This window comes from Geotrypetes seraphini, chromosome 5 (assembly GCF_902459505.1).
Source record: "Geotrypetes seraphini chromosome 5, aGeoSer1.1, whole genome shotgun sequence".
Lineage (NCBI taxonomy): Eukaryota > Metazoa > Chordata > Amphibia > Gymnophiona > Dermophiidae > Geotrypetes > Geotrypetes seraphini.
In genome coordinates this window covers 17961969-17987020 of record NC_047088.1, presented here as the reverse complement: position 1 = coordinate 17987020, position 25052 = coordinate 17961969, and the positions used below count along the sequence as shown (strand labels likewise).

General features: G+C 40.0%; 1 protein-coding gene across 1 annotated transcript in view; it reads left to right on the top strand.

Annotated features, from left to right (window-relative positions):
• ALG13 (ALG13 UDP-N-acetylglucosaminyltransferase subunit) overlaps positions 1-7122 on the top strand; it is a 159400-nt gene extending 152278 nt beyond the window's left edge. Inside the window, exons 27-28 of the mRNA XM_033946081.1 lie at positions 4427-4604; positions 6441-7122. Of these exons, the coding sequence (XP_033801972.1) occupies positions 4427-4604; positions 6441-6715 (453 nt within the window). The 3' untranslated portion in view covers positions 6716-7122. The remainder of the gene's footprint in view (positions 1-4426; positions 4605-6440) is intronic.
• The last annotated feature ends 17930 nt before the right edge of the window (positions 7123-25052 follow it).

Here is a 25052-nt window from a genome sequence, read left to right as displayed (position 1 = left end):
TATTAATACAAACTGAAACAAGTGGGTAAAAAAAAAATGGAATTACAATTTTTAAAAAAATTTTTTTTTAACAATTAAGGTTTATACATAAGGGTAGGGTAGGTGAGAAAAGTAATGAAGGAAAGAAAGAGAGAAAGAAAGAAAAAAAAAAAAAAAGATGTTTTGATCGAAAAGAAAGAAATGTAAGATTAAAAGAACTCTTATAATTTCTATGTTGATGTTCTGCATATTTGATTCCTAAAGGATAAATATTGTGTTTATTATCATTATCTATTTATGTATTGAATGCATCTCTATAAAGAATGCTTTTCAAACCATGTTTAAATTTGTCTAGTGATGTTTCGTTACGTAAATAAATAGGTAGATTATTCCACAGTTGAGGTGCTTGCACTGAAAATATAGTTGTTCTTCTTGTCCCAATTATTTTTAATGAAGGGATAGTTAGTAAATTTTGTTGTGTTGATCTTAGCGTCCTTAACAAAGAATAAGGGATTAATAGTCTATCTAGAAATAATGGCGCGTGTATTTGTTGGATTTTAAATGTTAGTAATGCAATTTTAAATGTAATTCTATGTATAATTGGTAACCAGTGTGCATCCTGTAAAAGCGGAGTAACATGGTCATATCTCTTTGAGTTTGTTATAATTTTAATGGCTGTATTTTGTATTATTTGTAATCTTCTTATTTCTTTATGAGTTATTCCACAGTATAAAGAGTTACAATAATCTAGCCTAGAAATGATCAGAGAGTGAATGAGAATATTAAGTGCTTCTGGTTTGAGAACTTTTGCAATTGATCTAATAAGTCGCAGTTTATTAAAACATATATTGATACAACCAAACAAGAAAGGCAAATGAGACATCTCATTTGCCTCTTATATCACTATATTTCTGAGGCAAATATCTTTTCTTTTTTTGGTTTTGGCAATGAGTGTATTGCAGAGTTTGATAAAACCCATTCTTCCGATGAAAAAAATTGGAAACTCGCTGGACTAGGTGTATAGACCTCGATGGAGACGACGTTATTTACCTTGCTTTCTTACCAAACGTTTCAAACCACCCTCTTAGGTGGCACCCAAATTTAGGCACGAAAAAGATCTGTGCAAAACTCGAATTCTATAAAGCGCACCCTTTGCCCAACTGTGGGCATAGGGATTGAAGCCTACTGAAACCTGGTGTGAGTCCCAGTAGCGTAGCAAGGGGGGCAGACCACCCCAGGCATTGTCTTGATGAGGGCACCAGCACCACCCACCAACCTCATCAAATCTTTGCCAGCAGCATCTCCTACCTGGTGCTTGCACCAGCCTCTGCTCTCCTTCCTGGTTGCGGGACCAGGAAGTGATGTCGGAGGGAGAACTAAGGCCAGCATAAGTGGTAGAGAGGAGGTGCAGCTCACTGCCGGCAAAGATTTGAAGAGACGTGTGGGGGTCATGGTGGAGAAGAGTGCAGGGGGCACAGTGGTGCTGGGCGCCACCAGCTCAGGAGCCGCCTTCCCTTGCTACGTGCAACCCTGGAACCTTAGAACACACCTAAATATTTGGAACGCCCTTGACCTGCCCATGGCCTTTTGCATGAGGGGCTTTGGGTGTGCAGGGTTATAGAATAGCACATTGGCAAATGGCGCAAATAAATCCAGATTATTTCCAATTAACTCCAATTGATGCCAGTAATTGGTTCCAAAAAGGAAAACGTGAAAGTCACACAAATTATACTATACAACACGCTTTCATGAAAAAAAACATTTTTTTAATCTTTATTAATTTTCAAATATTAATGGTGCATTGCAAAAATTTTAAACATAAACGAATCAGGAAAAGCACTTTAAATCTTCAAACATTCTAAACACAATCATTTTCTCCCCCTTCCTCCCATTCATCCATAAAAGTATAAGCACATATAGAATTTCAATAAACTAAATACAAGAAATAAATGATGCCTTCCCACCCCCCTCCCTCCCACTCTGGATGTGTAAGGAAATTAACTAAAAAGAAAATGTACATGACAACTAATGTGATTCAACAAATGATGTCAACGGGCTCCACGCCCTTCTAAATGCATTACGATATCCCAAAAATTCAGCATTCATTCATATTTGTAACTGCAACACAAATTCGCCCACCAAAAAGTCTATCATAACTCTTCCAATTGCATGTAATCATCTTCATTGCTATTCCCGTCATTATTAAGAAAAACCGGCTTTTAGAATGATCCAAAGAAGGTTTAACATGTAGTGAAGTACCACAAATTATGGCTTCATAAGTCAATGGTATCGATGACCCAAGTACAACATTAATTTGGCCCCATATCGACTTCCAAAAATTAAGTATCAAAGGACAATAAAACAACAGAAGATCCAAAGTCCCTAAATCAAGATGACAATGCCAGCATCTACTAGATTCAGAACTGTCTAACTTTTGCAAACGAACTGGGGCCCAAAAAACCCTATGCAACAAGAAAAAAGTTTTGAGCAGATGAGTGAATGTTTTTCTTAAAACATTTTGAGCTCTAAAGAGACTGACACCCAAAGAAAGACTCTCAGTTTGGCTTCCTGAAGAAATGCTGAAACGTGGCACGTCGAGGCCAAAAAAATATTACCTATCAGATAAGTGACATTTACTTTTTTGATGCATTGCACAGTAGTCATTCATTGTTTATTTCAAGGTACAGCAATAATTGGGTGGTGAGGTTTTTTGGGGAACATGTTCTCCTTTGTCCTCCATGTGTCTGAGCACAACCTTCTTATTAGATAAATCATATCAACATAAGTTTAAATTTTTTTTTGAATTTATTATATTTTTTTCATGAAAGCGTGTTGTGTATTATAATTTGAGTGATTGGTTGTTAGCATCTGCTTGACTAATTAGTTTACATGCGCATTTTGGCTCCAAGCCCAAATCTGAGTGATCTATACGGACTCTGGGGGACGGTGTATAAATGCAAGGGAGCATACATATGGGAGGAGCATATAAGTTACATACGCCCACAGTTATGCCCTGTCTATGGGTGTAAGTTGACACTGAGTGATAGTATGACAAAATCTGGGCACCCAGAAGAGGTTCTCACCATGCAGCATTGGGGTGCCAAAAAGGTACCCACTCAGAATTGCCCCATCATGTCTGTATTGTGGAACAGTCGGGGTGAGGTCCACCTTGCTGCTCTGTGGCTATTGGCTTTGGAGAACTGATGGGATGAAGTTCATGGCACCGAGTGCTGTTTTACTTAGCAGCGGGTGCCCTAATTTGATGGTCTTTGCTCTTGGTTTGCATAGAAGATTTAAATTTGATTACCCCAGTGACCATCCTGTATAGAGAATATTTGGAGGAAGCATCTAAATGTGCTCTTAGCTTTACTAAATGCTTCCTTGTCTGCGTATGGATGTATAACACAAATCCATCCTTGGGAGGGGGAGGAAAGGGGTATTTTCTCATAGAAACAAGATGATGCTCTTTTTAGAGAATTCTTTTTAAAAATATACTTCTGGCTTTTGGTGGATGTCCTCCTTGGGCATTCTGGGTAATCTTCTGCACTGGTGGTTGACATTCTTTTAAAAGCACTTAGTTGGTGACTTCTAGAGGTGCAATGATGTCATCGATATTTTTTTTTTTTTTTTCTTTTTTAGGGCTGTTTTAAAAATCATGCTCCCCTTTCTCCCCAGTTTTGAGTCACCCTTTTGTTTCAAAAAACCTTGATGGCTTTTAGCCATTACTTAATTTTGGTTTCTTCCCTATACGTCTACTTCCTAAGGAGCTCGACTTGGTTTACAGTTCATTAAAAAATGAAACATAAATAAAAACTGTGGGATAAAAACAGAAATTGGTTAGATTAGATGGATGGAAAAAGTTAGGAAAAAGTATGTTGAATTGCTTAAAATTACTATACGACAGCTAAAAACAAATTAACTATTGTGAAAACAACCAGGTTTTTAAACTTTTTCGAAATTGAAATAATTGATCTACCAGTCTTAGAGAATCTGGAAGTCCATTCCAAATTCTCACCAATTTAAAAGTAAATTTAATATCTTTCGGAGAAGGAAATGCTAATCTGTGAATTGTTGTAATTCTTGAATAGCAGGATCTAAAGGAATTCCCACTAAGGGGAATCAAAGAGTCAAATATTTGAAAACCACACATGCACACTTGAGGCACTGATGATATTAGGTGAAATGAGGAGATATTGCATCTAATATTCATCCCTCTAAGGGATTCCTCTCAGGCTGTTTTTCCTACCCACCAATTTTCTAATTGGCCTTGGATTTAAGAGACACTTCTTTTGTATCCACAAACTTTTCCTCTGGTGATGACTGTGTGCAGTTGTCAGCAGCTGTAGTAATTTTTATATGAGGTCAAACTGAAATATGAACCAAACTTAAATGCTCTTGAGTTTTGCTGCTGTTTTGTTAAACTTAATCTCATTTTGCTTTATTCAAGTGTTACCACCAAAGCTACTGGCACTCTATGGTCTATATGCAACATGTGCCACAACCCACACCTGTAGAACCGTACCCAGTATTCTCAGATCCCGTTCCTATCATAGACCAAACAGTGCCTCAAATGTATAACGATGGAAGGATTGATGGCCGCCATGTACCTCTAGAACCAGCAAACGGTTAGTATTCTGATAAGGAGCATCGGTATGCCTAGGTAGCAGTGGAGGAACCAAAATTTGTTCACACGGCTCTGCCTGTAGGCTGTGAAGGCTTTAGCAGCCATTGTTACTGGGGCTGGGGCTACAGAAGCTGGAGAAGGCAGAAAGGAAACACATGCACACAAGTTGGGAGTGTATGCATAATTTTGTAATCATCTTTGTGATGTGCCAACCTTGCTCACTCCTGTGGGATCAGGCTGATCTTAATCTCCCAACGCAACATCAGACAAATTCTTAGCATTTCAATGAAACCCAATATATGTCTAGGTAGACTGTGATAGCAAGTGAAAGGAAATTTGCAAGTTTCATATAGTTTTGTGACCACTCAGTCAAGTTAAAAGTCCTCCACTGGCTTCATAAGAACACTTTTTTTGAAGTATTTAGTATTTGGAGATTTTTGTTGAAGTTGTAGTTGCCATACTCCTAAGTCATGAAGGTACGAGGGTCATTTCATAAATAATGCACACTATTTTTTTTTTTTTAATTTACATGTTTTATTTTTTTTTCCAAGTATTTCTTTACAATCCTTCAATATAGTCTCCCTGTTTGCAATGATTGAGTCCCAACATCCGGGAAGCTTCATTATTCCATCCAAGACACTGTTTTTGTTCAGTTGCCAAATGACTCAGGTACCAGCGGAAAAAAGCTCTTCCAGAGATGCAAAACGATGTCCACGCATAGGTTGTTTCAACTTTGGAAAAAGGTCACAGTCTGGTAGACTCATGTCTGGACTGTAGGAATCATGAGGTAACAAACCCCCAGCCGTATTCGCGTAGTTTTTCAATGAGTGGAGAGCTCCATCTTCCTCACGACCCAAAAAATTTCAATGAGCTCAATCAAAAGTCAAGCAAATGATTTTTGCTTATGATCATGAAGGCATCATCATCACAGACAAAGTTCCATGTGGAAGAAGTGTCACAGCAGTGTATTATCGGGATTTTTTTTTTTTTTTTTTTTGCATAAATGTGCAGAAAAATGCACAAAACCCGACCTCAGTAGCTCTCGACTGGGCCACTCATTCTTCACGATAACGCTCGCTCGCACATAGGGAATGTCGTCATTGAAAAACTACGCGAATACGGCTGGGAGGTGTTACCTCATGCTCCCTACAGTCCAGACATGAGTCCACCTGACTTCGACCTTTTTCCAAAGTTGAAACAACCTATGTATGGACATTGTTTTGCATCTCTGGAAGAGATTTCTTCAGCCGGTACCCGAGCCATTCGGCAACTGAACAAAAACGGTGTCTTGGATGGAATAATGAAGCTTCCCAGATATTGGGACTCAGTCATTGCAAATCAGGGAGACTATATTGAAGGATTATAAAGAAATACTTGAAAAAATAAAATAAAACATAAATTTGAAAAAAAAGTGTGCATTATTTATGAAATGATCCTCGTATTTAAATAGGTATAATTTATAGACATGGAAAACCTCATTTGCATACTTGACTGTCTCCTAGTGCTGTTGTCTCCCACTTCATACAGTGTGGCTCCAGCACAAGCTATTTCATTCTTATCTGAATTGTTTGCCTTGGATGTCATTGTGTAACCTTGTACCTCAAACTCTGAAATGCTCCTTGCTTTCCAGTAACACCTCTTTGTCGCCCCCTGGCTTCTTGTACAGTACTGTCCTGTGTGGCCCAGTTGTGTGGGAAGCTGGCTACCTCTAGAGCCCTGTTTTGTACGCATAGGTGTGTGATTGCACACCCGCATATAATAGAAGAAAAATCTGTAGGATCTTTCCTGCAAAAGAATCTCAGGTGGTGGTCATGTGTCTGTCTTTGTCTTTCCCCAGGTGCTTTTCCAAATGTTGAGGCTTCATCCGTTCCTCATGGAACAGTTTACTACCCGGTAATGGCGGACCCGTACAGCCAGCCACCTCTTCCTGGTTATGAGTCTTGTGTGCCAATAGTTCCCACCTACCACTATGTTAGCTCCTGGCATCCAGCAAATCCATCTTACGGAAGCTCGCCCCGGATTCACAACACTGTAAATTCCGGACAGTTGCATCAAGTCAGCTACGTTGCTGCAGCCAGCCCTCCAACACATTTTGTCTCTCAGAGCATCTGAACCTCCGTGACTCTGACAGTTTTTTGTTTTGTTTTGTTTTTAAATTTTTCTTTCAGGTTTCACACGTGGAATACGTCTTAACTGAAAGTTCAGCAGGCTAAACGTTTCAAGTGTGGTGCTGGACTAAGCTTGTGATCTGTATGTGACGACAAACGGTAGAGCTCTTGGAAACCCTAGAGGTGTCTAATCTACGGTGCCAGCGTCGCCATTGAGCTCCGTAGCCAGAGCCTGGGAGTTCCTCATGGACACGTGATTGAAATGCTTCATAAATGGGTTGACTTTCCTCGAGAAAGCGGTTCAGCAAAAACAGCTTCAAGGGTGATACTATGTATAGCACTTAAGAAATCCCTCTTCTATAACTTTAGATCTTCATCTTTACATTTAAAATAAACCTTAATGGAAAATTTCCTCGGCCTCTACAGGGAGTAACCGTGTTATCTAAATGAATGAGTAGAGGCATTTTGTGTATGTGCACAGGCACTGTTCAGTGGCATTTTGCAGGGATGGTGGTTCTTTGTTAGTTACAGGCTGTTTAGCTACTGGTATAAGTGATGAACAAAGCTGGAAACTGGCAGACTATCTAGGTTGAACTATAGATGTGCTGGAGGAGGGGGAGTTACTGGCACCTCTAGCATGTAGGAATCACTCGGAGGAAACGCCACCATGACCTGAAATACCACTCACTGTCCCGCGTTTGGACCAACACGAGAGCACAGGGTGTTACTTTCTGGTTGGTGCTGCACCCAGATTGGAGGAGCTGAGGGGATGGGAGGAGGGCAGAGCCAGCTTGCCTTCACGTTTAAGCCATCAAGGGAGAGTCTGGAGAGCCCAGGAATGGGGGGGCATAGGAAGGAGTGCGATTCTGGTAGAAAGAAACCACAGTCCGCTCTTCTAGGTTTTCTCCTTTGTGGGAATTTGATTATATCAGGCAAAAAGTTCCATAGTCCCTAATGTTCTGGAATACCACCTCTGTGCCCCTTTCCCAAAATATTTTAATCTATGACGGTAGCTCAATAGAGGAAGTGAAGGAAACAAAAAGTCATAACTAGTCCTAAAAGGGAGTCTTTATTAGAGCAAATTGATTTGACCCAGGAGTCTTTATTCATACAAATTAATTTGACCCGACACGGTCTATGTTTCAGCTCCACTGAGCCTACATCAGGGGTCAAGTTGTCAAGAACGTATGGACTCCCTGATACACAAGAATGAATTTGGCAGAAAACCAAATTCTGTGGGAAAAATGTGGCATTCGCTTGTTACCAGAAACAAGCGACTGAGTTGGGAGCATTTTTTCCACAGAATTTGGTTTTCTGTCACATTCATTCTTGTGTATCAGGGACTCTATACGTTCTTGATAACTTGATCCTTGATGTGTAGGCTCAGTGGAGCCGAAACACAGACCGTGTTGGGTCAAATTAATTTGTATGAATAAAGATGCCTGGGTCAAATCAATTTGCTTGAATAAAGACTCCTTTTTAGGAATAGTTAACGACTTTTAGATTCTGTCACTTCCCTTGTTGAAACCTTGTTGAGACTCCACTTTTTTGTGTGTTTTTCTGGCTGTTTTGTTTCTTTGATATTTAAATAGGACCCACCCATGGAGAAATATTCTGCATTAAATGTGGCCCTTTAAAATCCAGTTTTTCAATCTTTCTAGGAAAAACCTAGTCATTTTACGGTTGGGAGAGGGGCAGCAGAGAGGGAAGGAAGGTTCCAGATGAGCCCTAATCCAAAGGTCTCAGGGATGGTGATAATAATTGTGGTCTTTGCTGAGAAGATGACTCATGGAGCAGCACCGGGCATCGACGACAAAAAAATGTAAACACATGCTTGAGCAATTGCTACTTCCTGTGCATATTTTTAAAAAAATATTTTGGCAGATGTCCTACCCTAAACGGCCTTTTTTGGTGGACTCTACTTCATAAGTAAAATAGTCTACATTCAAATGAGCAGCTGTCGCTTATAAAAGGGGCTGAAAACGAAAGCGCTCGCTGTGTAGTTTACATCCTGTCCAGAGAATGTGACACCTGTTGCTCTCGTGTTCACTGTGACTTTGTGTAGAGAATCTTTTTATGTTCATTTCTGAGTAGTTGTACGTAAGGTGTAGTAATAAGACAACTTTAGTTTATACTGTTAAATTTGTACGTCTCTGTAAGTATTGGTTGACACCAAAGACACAGTCTTAATTGGTCAAGGAAAGCAGAACTGCGGCTCGTTCAGTGGACCACAAAGCTCTGCAAATGAGAACTGGCTTTGTATTGGACGAGGTGCTTGCATCTCCAAGTCTATACAGAGTCGGGGGCCACTGATCCGATTAAAAAAATGAATGTAAAGATCCTAACGAGAAGTGGGCCACCTTGGTACCAAGTCTGTTTTTCCTTGAGCTCCTCTTAACATTGGTAAATTCCTCAAAAGGAATTTTGGAACGTTCTCCTGCTCGGCAGTTTTGGAACTTTTGTACAGGATGAAAGCGAGGTGTTCCCTGTGTGAGGTGTCACTGTTGTCAGTTTATGGTCTGTGTGAAAAACACTTTGCACTCCAGGTGATAGTATTGGTGTTTTACTATCTATTGTCACTTATTTGCACTAAATAAATAACGAAAAGCATATAATTTTCTGAAAATGGGTGCGTTCTTTGATTATAAACCTATGCTTAATGTGTCTGTAAGCTTAGATTTTTCTGAACAGGCTTGCCTTCTTTTTTGTTAAGAAAACAAAAGCTGTAGTTGTCTTTTTTTTGGGGGGGGGGAGAAGTCGGGTTATAAGACTTTGGGGTACAGGTTGTCATGGAGCAGTGGTTCCCAACCCTATCCTGGAGGACCACCAGCCAGTCAGGTTTTCAGCATAGCCCTAATGAATATGCATGGGGCAGATTTGCATGCCTGTCGCCTCCATTATATGCAAATCTCTCTCGTGCATATTCATTAGGTTATCCCAAAAACCTGACTGGCTGGTGGTCCTCCAGGACAGGGTTGGGAACCACTGCTCCATGACCACCTGTACCCCAAAGTATATTTATTATTTTTGTTTTTTGATCTTTAGATTCAAACAGTTTTATTGATGCAAACATCATCAAATACAATTAAGTACATCAAAGCTCATCAATAATGCATCAATTTTATAATATAATATACATAATAAAAGACATTCCAATTTCAATAAACCCCCATTTTATCTATATGTATTTGAACCCGCACCATCCCTCTCCACACCCACCCCTCCCCACCCAATAGTACATTCTACCCAATGATACTCTCTTCATTTAACTAAATATAAACCCCCAATTAAGAGATCCAACTTAAAATGGCACTTCGGCCCTTAGGATGTAAATCTTGCAAATATGAATCCCAGATTTGTATAAATAACATCCTTCGCTTTCTTTTAATTCCAGCATCTCTAGCTTCTCAAATGGCCAACTGATGTAATTGATTCCGCCAATGGCAAAACCTCGGAGGATCAGGGATCGTCCAATATTGAAGTATACATTTTCTAACCAAGAGACTCATTTTCCTACACAACGCCCTATTTCCTTTAGGTAAATGGCCAAAAGCTTCTGGCAAATCCAAAATAAAGAAAGAAGGAGAACAGCACAAAGATCTTCCAATTTTTTTGACATATAATTTATTATTCGCTTCCAAAATTGTTGAATTATGGGGCAAAACCAAAATGCATGACCTAATGTATGACTCTCCCTCCCACATTTGTGACATAAAGGTGTAGGAAGACCTCCACTAGTCAGTGTTTATCTAGAAATCCCATTCAGAGTCATTCCCATATGGAGAAAAATCACAAAATTTCAAAATCTTTTTTAACTTTACAAATTTGTAAGCAAACCGTCATTGTAATGCAACCTGCAGTTTGCTTTAGTAGATTGGTAACATCCTTTTAATCATGTACTATTATCTCTCTCCTATTTTGGTAGCTCTGTTCTACTTTGTTAGTTCAACAAAAAGGTATTGCTCACAATGTGTTGGCTTTTTCCATTCTATGTATTCAACCACACCATGTCAAGAGTGTGTGGTAATTTATTTTGCTGCCTATATGAGACCAGCTTTGCAGACTTAATTGCTTTTCAGGTCATAACCCTAAATAAAATGTAGGCTTAAGAGTTTTAAATCATTTTAAATGAGCTACATTATGACATTCTTGGGTTACCTCATTTTGGAGAATTATTCATTTGATCTTCAAGGTCATGCATGTGGAATACAGCCAAATAGCATAAAAGTTTGTTGAATATGAGTTTTGATTTCATTTATTTCATTTGATATACCGCTCTGCCAAATGACACCAAAGCGGATTATAAAACCAGAAATGCACGTGCTCATCAATAACTAATACATCAAATCACCGACTACATCCCCAACCCACAACCCTACAAGTTATCAAGCAAGTGCAGTAGAAAATGTGTAAACTGAGATAAATAGCAAATTTCGTCAATTCAGCAGGTGAGGAATTCCAGAGAGCAGGCCCAACATAACAGAAGGCATGCTTTCTTGTAACTCTTAAATTGACCATGGATAAAGATGGTAATGTGAGAGATGACCATTGTGAATATCTCAACACCTTTGATGGTGCATATTGCACCATCTTATCTGATAAATATGTTGGTGCTCCGTGCTTCAAAGCATTTTAAACTCCCCAAACCATGAAAAATGTGATCAGTTTTCATCAACTCCAAAACAAGGTGTGCCATCATGTCTTGCACCAATTATAAATGTTTAAGCCCTATCTGAATTACAATAATCTAACCTACTTGTTACGAATATATACACAATTTTGATCAGATTACCTTTTTCCAAAAATGATCATATTTGTTTGATCAAATGCAATTGATAAAAACACGACTTCACCACCTTGTTGATATGCAAATGAAACTTAAGCTTGTCAATCAAACAAAAACTTCAAAGGCACACCATGAATTACTGGTAAAGACAGCAAAGGATCTGATCATCTCAATATCCACATGCATGAGGATTTTTCCCTATTTAGGACCAAATCCTGAGCATGCATCCATTTGGCCAACCAATCCAGTTTTAACATATGTATGAGTGAATTAGGAAAAATCTTTTCAAATTTAAGTTATACAGTATATACTTATGCAGATGATATAACTATATATCCACTTATGGAAGCGACTATAAATGTTTCAGGTCTACGACAATTTGTAGAGTTCGACAATTCATGGGAAAGGAAGACAAATTCATAAAGTGAATTTAATAAAGCATTTACATAATTTATACGTCAAGACTTATTTAAGTATTTATAGATCACTTATGGCCTAAGTGGTTTACATTCAGGTACTCAAGTATTTCCCCTATCTATCCTGGATACAATCTTACTAATGTACCTGGGGCAATGGAGTGTTAGTGACTTGCCCAGGGTCACAAGGAGCAACGCTGGACTTGAACCTGCAACCTCAGTGTGCTGAGGCTGCAGCCCTAACCACTAAGCCACTCCTCCACTAGCAATCATAGGTAGCGGAACCACCGTTTTTGCCCCCACCTCACCATCTTGTTCACGCCCTCCCTCCGGTGTGGATGATTCCAAGTTCATGCGCCCTCCCTAACTCCCTCCTTCTATAACCCATGTTGTTGCCCCACCTCACTATCTCGTTCACTCCCTCCCTCCGGTGTGGATGATTCCAAGTTCATGCGCCCTCCCTAACTCCCTCCTTCTGTAAACCATGTTGTTGCCCCACCTCACCATCTTTCACTCCCTCCATCTATGTCCCAAGTTCACCTCCCTCCCTCCCTTTCTGTGTCCCAATGCACTTCTGCCTATCATTAATATATCTAAAAAAAAGTATTTCCCCCCCCCCCATTTTACCGTGTCAGCTAATTTTTCTTCCATTTGCATCTTTGCTTTCCTAACTACTCAACCAGTCTCTCTACCTTTTCCAGATATTTTAGCTTGTCTTCCTTTTTCTGAAAGCTAACCTCTTTTTTTCCTTACCTTCTTAGCTACTGTGTTTGAGAACCAAAGCGGCCATCTTTTCTTTTCCTTACCAAATAGTTTGTTGCCCTTACAATTGCTCCTTTCCATTATGCCCATTGCTTTCCTACTTCTTCCAGCTGTTCCCTTCCAGATAATTCCTTAAAGTAATTGCTCATCTGAACAAAGTTGGTTTTTTTTTAAAGTCTAGAACAGGGCTGCCCAAGTCCGGTCCTTGAGATCTACTGGCAGGCCAGGTTTTCAGGATATCCACAATGAATATGCATGAGAGAGATTTGCATACCAAGAAGGCAGTGCAGGCAAATCTTTCTTATGCATATTCATTGTGGATATGCTGAAAACTTGGCCTGCCAGTAGATCTCAAGAACTAGAATTGGGCAGCCCTGGTCTAGAACCTTTACTTTTGAATAAGCCCTCTCCACACCAGTCTTAATATTAAAGCACACCATGCGGTGATCACCGGATGCCAGATGATCATCACTAGAATATCAGAATTCCCACACAGTCTTAGTCTCTACCACCACCTCTTCATAGGTTAGCACATGTTAATTTCATTTAGCATATACAGTGATACCTTGGAATCTGAACTTAATTCGTTCCAGAACCCTGTTCGAGTTCCAAGACAATTTTTCCCATTTAAAATGATAGAAACTGGATTAATCCGTTCCTGGATCCCACAAACTCAAATTTTAACAGTAAATACACTGAATTTTAAGGTAAAATATTAATAAATAATAATACAGTACAGTATTTTCCTCACTACACAAAGGCGAAAATCACACGAGATGCTTTCGCTACAGCTTCCGACAATGAACTGAACGACGTATAGGTGCCCCGCGTGCTAGGGAAACGTATGCACAAACACACATGAACAAAGTGCAGGGCGTTCGGATTCCAAAGCAGCGTTCGGATTCTGGGACAAAATTTGCTCAAATTATTCATTCGGATTCTAAGTTGTTCGAGTACTGGGGCGTTCAGATTCTGAGGTATCACTGTACTACATTTTTAATGGACCCACTAACAGACCCAATGTGCACCGATGTATGCAGATTCCTATTGAATCTGGCCAACAGGTGGTGGCATCACCCTAGGGACTTGACAATCAAACTTGGGTCTTGATATGGCAGTGTTCAGTGCGTCATTCAGCTGACTCCAGCAATGATGTAACTTCTGTAGCTCAGTTTTGCACTATTTTTAGCTGACGCTGTGCCACAATTTGAATGCAAATGAGGACCTGTAGTTATAGAATTGATTGTTGTTCACTTCACTTTACTGAATTACTCCCTGGATAACAAAACCCCGTTGGCATTCCTTTTAGGATAACCTGCAGTAACTCGCTATTGTTCTGCAGAATTTTATTTAGATATTTTTGCATTAAAAAATGCAATTATTGAATTGTTTTCAAGGTACAACAAAGTCAAAATGTTGACAGTTGGGTCCTAGTTTGTTCGAAGTGCTGAAAAGTGAAAAATCTGTCTGAGAAAATTTATGCAGCATGAATATGTTAAATAGAATAAAATTGGATGTATCGTTTGTTGCTAACAGAGCCTGAAAACTTGTCTCAAAGCAATGCAGTGAATTAATGTGTCCTCTATTAATGCATGCAAAAAGGTCTTTGGGGCAGATAATGCAAGACTGGGGCATTGGAAAGCACATGGGCTGCTAGCTTGTCTGTCTCTCGCTTCTATGGAAATGCAGTTTTAAAATTCAAGTATTTAACAATCTTAAGGAAATAATTTTTACAGGCCTCTTCCAAGCACCTTCAGCTCTGTTTGAGCTGTTCTCTTTCGTTGGTTAACTTATATAGTCTCCGGGTTCTAGTTGATTGATCAATACATTCCATGGCCCTGAGCACTTGCACACCTCTTAATTCTAATCCTAGGGCTAGATTCAAAACTTTGCGGTAAAAACTGATGGGCCGCTGTCGCAGCTGTTATTGTAGCGATTTAAAAAAGGCAAGTCATAGAAACTTGATGGCAGATCAAGGCCAAATGGCCCATCCACAGCATCCATCTCCTCCTCTCCTTATTGGCTAAGGCTCTTAACATTTGCATCTCCTCTTCCTATAGGCTAAGGCTCTGTGCACCTGCATTGTGAGGTCAGAGAGCTTTATGATTATAGAAACATTGTAACATGATGGCAGATAAAGGCCAAATGGCCCATCCACAGCATCCATCTCCTCCTCTCCCTATTGGCTAAGGCTCTTAACATTTGCATCTCCTCTTCCTATAGGCTAAGGCTCTGTGCACCTGCATTGTGAGGTCATAGAGCTGCCCATCCGCAGTAACCATTATCTCTTTCTCTCTCAGAGAGATCCCACGTGCCTATCCCAGGCCCTTTTGAATTCAGACACAGTCTCTGTCTCCATCACCTCTACCGAGAGACTGTTCCACGCATCTACCACCCTTTCTGTAAAAAAAAAAAAAAAAGTATTTCCTTAGATTACTCCGGAGCCTATCACCTCTTGACTTCATCCTATCCCTCTCGTTCCAGAGCTTCCTTTCAAATGAAAGAGACTCGACTCATGCGCATTTACATCACGTAGGTATTTGGACGTCTCTATCATATTTCCCTTTCTCCCGCCTTTCCTCCAAAGTGTACAGATTGAGATCTCCGTCCCCATACATAACATATGTAGGCCAGAGAACAAATTCATGTCAAGTTATATTGAGCTACCAGACCTCAAATACCCAAGGTACTACTTGAGTGATTTTTCGTGCCCTTACTGGGGTAGTAAATTCATCATTGGTCTTGGTAAAGTGCTTGTGCTATAAGAATTAATTTAAATATTTATGCTGTCAAACTTAAATGAATATAAAGTGCATTAGGTGCAAAAGGTGCTTTAAGAAGGGAAGCACTTATCTTTTGTGCCTGACGGCTGCCCACTGTTTCACACTTAGTTTCATCTCCCATACATAACATAAAATCAATTTCTAGACCGCATAACCTTGCAGTTCTATGCAGTTTACAGATGACATAAAATGTGACAATTAGGGAATGAAGATGAAATTAATTGCCTAAGAACCTAGAAAACAAGTTGGTTTTTCAAGTGTCTCCAAAATTCTAAATAGGAAAATGAAATGGTAAACAGCTGCTTAAAATCTTTGTCCCAAATGACAGCCTGATAGAGCATGCATTCGCGCTATCTTTTAAACTTGCAACCCTTCGCTGATGGATAAACAAAGCATGAGTTTTACGAGAGTACTTTTGAGTGGAAGCTGAAAATAATCAAGTACAGTGGAGCTTGACCCATCAGGACTCTAATAAATACAACCCAGCTTGAAAACAATACATGCCTCAAAGGGGTGACGTGATCAAACTTATTCAGTCCGAATGTGTCTAGGTGTGGTGTTCTGTATAATTCGCAGCCTGGAAATAGTTTTGTTGACACCTGCCAAATTGATAATATTACAATAGTCGAGATGACTCAATACCAGTGATTGAACTAATAGCTTAAATGCCAAGAAATCAAAGTATGCTCTGAGAGTGCGTCATTTCCAACCAATGTGGAAACCTTTACGTACTGCCGAGTTCATTTGGTTTTGCATATTCGGAGCCTGATCAAGAATAGCTCCTGATATTATGACGAAGGCCAAGCACCATTTTAGTAGCCTTCCTCTGGACCGACTCCATCCTTTTGAAGGTGCGGCCTCCAGAATTGTACCCAATATTCTAAATGAGAAAATGGCCTACAGTGTTAAATAATACTTCACAACGTCTTTCAGATATGTGACCATCTCTGGGAAAAGCTGACTAAAATCACCAGAAACAAAGTTGAGGTTTTAATGAATTCTGTTAGAGCAAACAATTTGTAATACAATAGTCTAAACCCCATCCTTTTATATATATATTTTTTTTTTTTAATTACAGAAGTTCAAATGTGTAACTTTTGCAGACTGGCCAGTTTTTCATGTCATGGGTCCAATAAGCATTCTCAACATTTTGGATCTGAGATTTCAATCACCTTATCCCAGAGATTGTCACATCTAGATGTCAGTTGGGTTATAATTTGCTTTGCTTAAGTGTGTATGTATGTGTATATATATAATTATTTGTTTTTTGTTTTTTTTATTTATTTTTTTTAATTAAAATTTTATTGAAATTTTACAAATACAAAAGTATAAGAATAAAACAAAACAATAAGTTGCAGATACCAAAATATACCTAGTAATATGCAAAATATAGTATGGTTAATTGGGATTTACATGAGTCATTCCATATCCATCAAGAGGGGCCCAAATTTTTGTGAATCTGGCTATGTTATTTTGTTTGAATGTTATTATTTCCTCAGACTTTCTGATGACACAAAGGTGATTCCACCATTCGTAAAAATTAAGCCTAGAATTGTCTTTCCAATTGGAAACAATATGGTGGATAGCTAAGACAATCATGAAATCAAACATTTTTTTTATATAACGGAGGTATTGATATATCTGGATTAGAGGAATGCAATATGATTGATTTATATGACATGAGCAACTCATTAATATTCATGTTTAAAATTTGAGCAGATTTTGGACCAAATGTTTGACCAGTAAACTTGTAAGTTAGGACATTCATATAAGAGGTGTATTAGAGTCCCAGGTTAAGTATATTTGTTTAAGCACTCAGATTTAATGGGGTGGGTCAGAAGAATGGGCTATAGCCCTTTTCTGCCGTCATCTTTCTATGTTTCTATGTTCTATGTTTAAGTATATTATTGTAAAATGCTGAATTCAAATATGTAAATTAACTCCTGGATCTCTCCACACTGTACCTGGTGGCCTAGCGGTGAAGCTGGGCAGGAGCGATCTTCCTATGCTCCTGCCCCGTGCAGAGCCATCAACAAAAATGTCTTCCGTGAGTTCCCGTTGTAGTTTTGAGAGACCACAGAAACTCAGGCAGCCATTTTTTGTTGATGGCTCTGCACAGGGCAGGAGCATAGGCCACCAGGCCGATTGAAATATTGCCTGCAGCTTTAATAGGGAGGAGGCTCCCTACTGCTTTGGCCGTACACCCTCATTACGCCTGGTCCACAGAAGCCAAGGCTGCCTTGCATGGCAGGAAAGAGTGGCTTGAAAGTCCGCAACAGGCCAAGATTCAATGGCTCCCCAGTTCACACTTTCAGAGACTGTCAAAACCTCCAAAAGCTAAGACTATACTTACCATTGAAAGAGTTAATTTACATCCCTACAAGAACCTTTTCTTTTCAGTCGGCCAAAATGAATACAAGGCTTGCAAAAATTGTTTTAGAAGCTTCTTCCTACCTAGACTTTAGATCAGGGGTGTCAAAGTCCATCCTCGAGGGCCGCAATCCAATCGGGTTTTCAGGATTTCCCCAATGAATATGCATGAGATCTATTAGCATACAATGTAAACAGTGCATGCAAATAGATCTCATGCATATTCATTGGGGAAATCCTGAAAACCCGACTGGATTGCGGCCCTCGAGGAGGGACTTTGACACCCCTGCTTTAGATAAAAACATATCTATTTAACAGGCTACGATCTTAATGTTTTTTAATCCATCTTTTTATCTTTTAAACTGTTTGTAATTCTCAATATAGTTCATACTTTATTATGAAGAACTTTTAGAAGTTTTTAATCCGATGTATGCATTTGTATTGCTTATATTGCATGTACTGGGTTTGATTGTTGTAAACCGCCTAGAACTTTCAGGTATGGCGGTTTATAGAAATAAATTATTATTGTTATTATTAAATTACGTTGCCACCACCTAGCGATTATCACGACGAGCACAGATGCCGTTATGCTTCAAACTTAAACGGTTACCGTGGTTTTCCTATATGAGGAACCGATCCTTAGTAAAAATTTGTATCTGGAGAAAGAGTCTCATAGATGGTGGAAGAGTTTCCAGAAAAGAGGGGACGCATAGAATATGTTTTGAAGAAACTGATGGCCAATCAGGAAGAGGCAGCGCCCAATAAGTTTGCATTGAAGAAAACATCTCGAAAGCTGAAGAAACAGGTAGCGAACTGGCATAGTTTAGGTGAGGTGGCCGACATAAGTGCGGGCTTATTGCAAATTTATTCAGGATGACAGATCCCAAATTTTATTGACCTTGGTCGTTTTGACAGTGTTATGCAAAATACAAGCTTTGTATAGTTGGTTGTTGTTTTTTTTAAGGGTCTGGTACTTATATACCACCTTTTTTAGGGGGTCTGGTACTTATATACCACCTTTTTTAAGGGTCTGGTACTTATATACCACACTCGAAGCATTTTTCCTGTCTGTCCCAATAGGTTCACCATCTATGTAATGCACCTGGGGCAGTAGAGGATTAAGTGACTTGCCCAGGGTCATGGGAAGCAGGGTGGGGTTTGAACCCACAACCTCAAGGTGCCGAGGCCATTCTAAAAGAGAGTTAAGTATAGGATAGGGATAGGCAATTCTGGTCTGCGAGAGCCGGAGCCAGGTTAGGTTTTTAGGATATCCACAATGAATATGTATGAGATGGATTTGCAGCCCAACAAAGAAAAATGGGGAGACCCAATAATCCACCGATGAAAACAAAACTGGCTACAGATGTTCTGGAGATAATTTATTAAACCCTGACATATAAAAACATGAAAATTCAATTTAAAAAGTAGCATTTTTTTTTTTTGCTACTTCAGCTTGTCTGCGGTGGTGTTTGCTCACATGTTTAAAGACAATAGAGTGTTTTCAGTCCAATTCTTTATATGTGACCCCTGAGGAAGGCGTGTTGGCCGAAACACGGACCGTGTAGGGTCCAGTTGGATTTTTATCACTGTATTTTTTTATCATTGTACTTTTTAAATTGAATTTTCATGTTTTTATATGTCGGTGTTTAATGAATTATCTCCACAACATCTGTATCCACAGTTTATTGAGATGGGTTTGCATGCACTGCCTCCTTGAGGTGCAAATATATCTCATGCATATTTATTGTGGATATCCTGAAAACTTGACCCGGCTCTGGCTCTCGAGGACCGGAACTGTCTACCCCTGGTATAGGACAATGAAGCCATTGTGACATCACTGAGGTTGGCTTTTATTGGTGGAATGAGGCATTATGACATCAGGGAAAGGGATTGGGACTTATACACTGCCTTTTTGTAGTTATACAACCACACTCAAAGTGGTTTACATACAGGGGTGTCAAAATTCCTCCTCGACGGCCGCAATCCAGTTGGGTTTTCAGGATTTCCACAATGAATATGCATGAGGTCTATTTGCATGCACTGCTTTCATTGTATGCTAATAGCTCTCATGCATATTCACTAGGGAAATCCTGAAAACCTGACTGGATTGCGGCCCTCGAGGAGGGACTTTGACACCCCTGACATACAGGTACTTCAAACATTTTCCCTGTCCCGGTGGGCTAACAATCTGTCTAATGTACCTGGGGCAATGGGGGGATTAAGTGACTTGTCCAGGGTCACAGGGAGCAGCACAGGATTTGAACCCACAACCACAGGGTACTGAGGCTGTAGCTCTAACACTGCGCCACACTCTCCGCCAGTAGAGTGCTGCTATTTTAATTCACCCCTCTAAGCAAGTGGTTGCTCTCAGACTGAATGGCCGAGTAACCTGTTTCCTGTCGGCACTACGCGTGGTGCTGGTTTTTTTTTTCTTCTCCAGCAAATAAGACATTGTCCCGAGCCTGTTGCCTTGACAGCAAATCTTGACGGCGAACCATTCATCGGTCTGAGCATGTAGCTTGTTTGTGCTAGAGCACGTCCTAATTCAGGAGCTGAAGAAGTCACAGTGAACTGATTTACTGTAAATCAAGTTTTATTAAACACAATTAGAGCAGAACCTTCTGTGTTATTAAAAAAAAATATGGAATATACCCGACGAAAATGAATTATAATAATAAGAAATTATTGGTTCAGTGTTAAAAATGCAACAAATTAAATCGTGTTTAATCTTTAAATTCCTTATTAACCAACTTGTGTTATGACAATTGAAGGTTTATGTGGCCAAACGCCCTGCCGTAAGCTGTGATGACAGGTGAAAGAAGCTGAATACTCAGTCTCTGGAGATATATGGGTATACTTACTACTTGTACATATCCTGTTAATCTCTACCCCTAAACATAGAAACATGATGGCAGATAAAGGCCAAATGGCCCATCCACAGCATCCACTATCTCCTCCTCTCCCTATTGGCTAAGACTCTTAAGATTTGCATCTCCTCTTCCTATAGGCTTAGACTCTTTACACCTGCATTGTGAAGTCATAGAGCATTATGGTTATAGAAACATGATGGCAGATAAAGGCCAAATGGCCCATCCAACCTGCCCATCCGCAGTAACCATTATCTCTTTCTCTAAGAGATCCCACGTGCCTGTCCCAGGCTTTCTTGAAACCAGACACAGTCTCTGTCTCCACCACCTCTACTGGGAGACTGTTCTACCCATCTACCACCCTTTCTGTGAAAAATATTTCCTTAGATTACTCCTGAGCCTATCACTTCTTAGCGTCATCCTATGCCCTCTCATTCCAGAGAAATGAAAGAGACTCTACTCATGCGCATTTACGCCATGTAGGTATTTAAACATCTCTTATCATATCTCCCCTCTCCTGCCTTTTCTCCAAAGTATACAGATTGAGATCTTTAAGTCTGTCCCCATACGCCTTATGACGAAGACCACACACCATTTTAGTAGCCTTCCTCTGGATCGACTCCATCCTTTTTACATCTTTTTGAAGGTGTGGCCTCCAGAATTGTACACAATATTCTAAATGAGGTCTCACACAGAGGCATCAATACCTCCTTTTAACTACTGGCCATACCTCTCCCTATGCACCCTAGCATCCCTTTTCAGCCTGTTTGGCCATCTTAAGATCATCACATACAATCCCACCCACGTCCTGCTCTTCTGTTATGCACATAAGTTCTTCACCTCCTAAACTGTACCCATTCAAGCTTAACCTCTTGGTGACTCGTAGCATAACCACTAACTGTTGCTTTCGCCTTCCATATGATCTATAGTTAAGGCAACTATTTGCTCTCATGTTTTTGGTGTGCTAGATCAGGGGTAGGGAACTATGGGTCCTCGAGAGCCGTATTCCAGTCGGGTTTTCAGGATTTCCCCAATGAATATGCATTGAAAGCAGTGCATGCAAACAGATCTCATGCATATTCATTGGGGAAATCCTGAAAACCCGACTGGAATACGGCTCTCGAGGACCGGAGTTCCCTACCCCTGTGCTAGATCCTCAATAATGGAATGGTCTTCTAGACCAGTGGTTCCCAACCCTGTCCTGGAGAACCACCAGGCCAATCGGGTTTTAGGCTAACTCATGAATATGCATGGAGCAGATTTGCATGCCTGTCGCTTCCATTATATGCAACTCTCTCTCATGCATATTCATTAGGGCTAGCCTGAAAACCCGATTGGCCTGGTGGTCCTCCAGAACAGGGTTGGGAACCACTGTTCTAGACAACAGTCCATCAAATTTCCTCCTTTTTATCTTTTCACAAGTGTTTAAAGGCTTTTTTTTAATTATTTTTTTCAGAAGGCTTTTCAAAATTTGTGTCGGGATGCTGTTACCGTTTTATCATTTGTTTGTTTATTTATAAAGAATGCTATTTTGATATGCAGAATTTGTTTATTAAATTATTATTTTTTTCTTTTTAGGTATTATGTAAGACTGCTGATTCTGAGAAAGTTTTAAGTGTGATATGCTAATGTTAGAACGTTAGGCTTTGTTTAATTTATTAATCCCCCTCCCCCTTTTACTAAACCGTGATAGTAATTATTAGCGCAGGGAGCCACGCTGAATACTCTGCGCAGCTCCCGATGCTCAGAGTTCCTATGAGCGTCAGGAGCAGCGCGGCTCCCTGCGCTAATAACCACTATTGCGGCTTAGTAAAAGAGGTTATAATTTATTTAAAAATTTCTTTTCGGCTTAATAACTAAGCGGATAATAGTAAGACATGCATACAAACAAAGACAGTATCGTACGAACCCTTTCCCATAAAAGAATATGCTTACAAAGCTCTGAAATAGTTTTCACAACAGTAAGCTAATAAAAAGCCTTAACAAATCAAAGGATCCTTAATTGCTTTTTAAAAGACATTTTATCCCTGCAGAATCTCAGATATCCTGACAGTGCGTTCCACAAACGTGGACCCGCTACTGAGATTGCTGATATTTGTGTCTTCCTATGGTGTGTATCTCCCAAGTGCTTCAATGGGGACGGGACTAAAGCGCGCAGGACAATCGCAAGCGGACAAAAACGCTATGACAAATGCGTACAGGACATCAGCGAGCTGGATTAAAAGCGCTCCAAGGGGTGGTTTGGGGGGACCCCCAATTTACTTAGAAGTGTTGCCATTGGGGGTGGGTGGGGGAGAGAAAACTGTAATTTTTCACTAAAAACACGGAAAAATGACACTTTCCTCTCTAATTGCGGGGATTTCCTCCCCCCCCCCCCCAACTCCCCAATGGCAGCACCAACCCTTCTAAGTACAATCCCCCTCAGAGCATTTGAAAGTTACCTTTTAATCCTGCCTGCACTTGTCTTAGCGTTTTTGTCCTCACATGATTGTCCCACGCTCTTTCATCTATGAACCGCTTCAATTGACAGTCGCATTGCAGACTGAGATCTCAAGGATCGAGGAGGAATTTAATGTTTCAACATTTGCGTTAGATATCAGGGAACCACCCCTGTAGATCACCTGGTACACAGTCGTCAAGACTTTACGTGTGTGTATTGTAACCTGCATAGATTTTTTGGGGATATGCAGGATATAAATGTTTTAAATGTTTAGATAAATAGCATTGATGCCCATATGTGTTTACATGTGCCAAAATTCCATCTAAGCGTATTCTGTAAATACCTGCGTAACTTTGTATAACAAAACAAAAAAAACTGGGGAAAAAAAATCCAATTCAATAAATTAGTAACTTCCAGTATATACGCTGGGAAAATGTTCGAAACTTGACCCCTTATGTTACTGAAAATTTGAATATTTTCAGTAACATAAGAGGTCAAGTTTTGAGCATTTTCCCAGCGTATATACTGGAGGTTACTAATTTATTGAGTTGGATACCTGCTTAACTTATACACCTGGATTTTATATATGGCACTGAAATGGATTCGGGATGCGCATGAAACAATTTTTTTTACAAGCCATTAACTATTAATCCTAATGATCAATTAATGAAGTTAATTGGTGTTAATTTGGTTTCACACATGCCTCCACCTGTACGCTATTTAATACGGCCTGCCTAAATCCTTTACTGTGCAATTCAAAAGGGTGACGAGTCAAAATCGTGCGGGACAATCACGCGTGGACATTGCCGGGCAGACAATCACGCGCAGGATGTCAGCGTGCTGGATTAAAACACAATTTTAAAGTGCTCCGAGGGGAATGTGGGGGGAATCCCCACACACACACACTTTACTTACAACAGTTGGCATTCCTGTTGTCGGGGGGAGGCCCCCCCCCCCATTACAGAGGAAACTAATTTTTCCCTAAAAAAAGAGGGAAAAGGCTGTTTCCTCTATAAAGGGGTGGTTCTCCCCCACCACCCCCTACAACGGGAGGGCCAGCCTCTTGGAGCACTTTAAAATTGTGTTTTAATCCAGCGCGCTGCCGCCCTGCGCGCGATTGTCTCTCGCGGTTTAGTCTACCATTCAAAAGGGACTGTGGCCAGGGTAGGGCTTAGGTGGGTAAGAGGCATGCAGTGTTATAAGATAGCACCATTTAAGCACTGTAATGCCATGAGTTTTCAGCTGGCCGTAAAGAAATCAAAACGCTACTTTTCAAAAAGCATATTCAAAACACCTAATCTCACTCTCCTCTTCCACGTACACCGACCAGGTTTACCCACTCCCTGGCACCATACCCTCAACCGACCAAAAAATAAAACAAAAAAAAAAAAAAAAAAAATTAAACCCAATTCATCCTACCGAATCATATTACCTACCAACGCCTGGAAAAGATTTGATATGTAATGTAATATAACTGCTTTCATCCAATGTTACTAAGACTATACTCATTCTGTTACTATGTCTTACCCTAAATGTCATGTACCCTCCTGGAAATGTCCAGCTTCTTCTTATGTAATCCGCTTTGAACCGCAAGGTACAAGCGGAATAGAAATCACTAATGTAATGTAATGTAAATGCCAGTGCTCATCCTTGGCTATGGAAAGCGGCTCTTCTATAAAGGGTGTTCATGTTAGAGCACCATTTTTAGACTAGAGCTTAGTGCCAATTTTTTCCAACAATGATTCTTGAGCGCCGTTTATAGAATTCTCGTGTAAGAGGGGATGTATAAATGGGCAGAGTGCAAACTTGCACTCCCTATAGAGGCGGTGTAGTTTAAAAATGTGTCTGAATTCAAGACAGGCACATGGAATCTCTTAGGGAGAGAGGAGAGAGTGGATGCTGTGGATGGGCCATTTG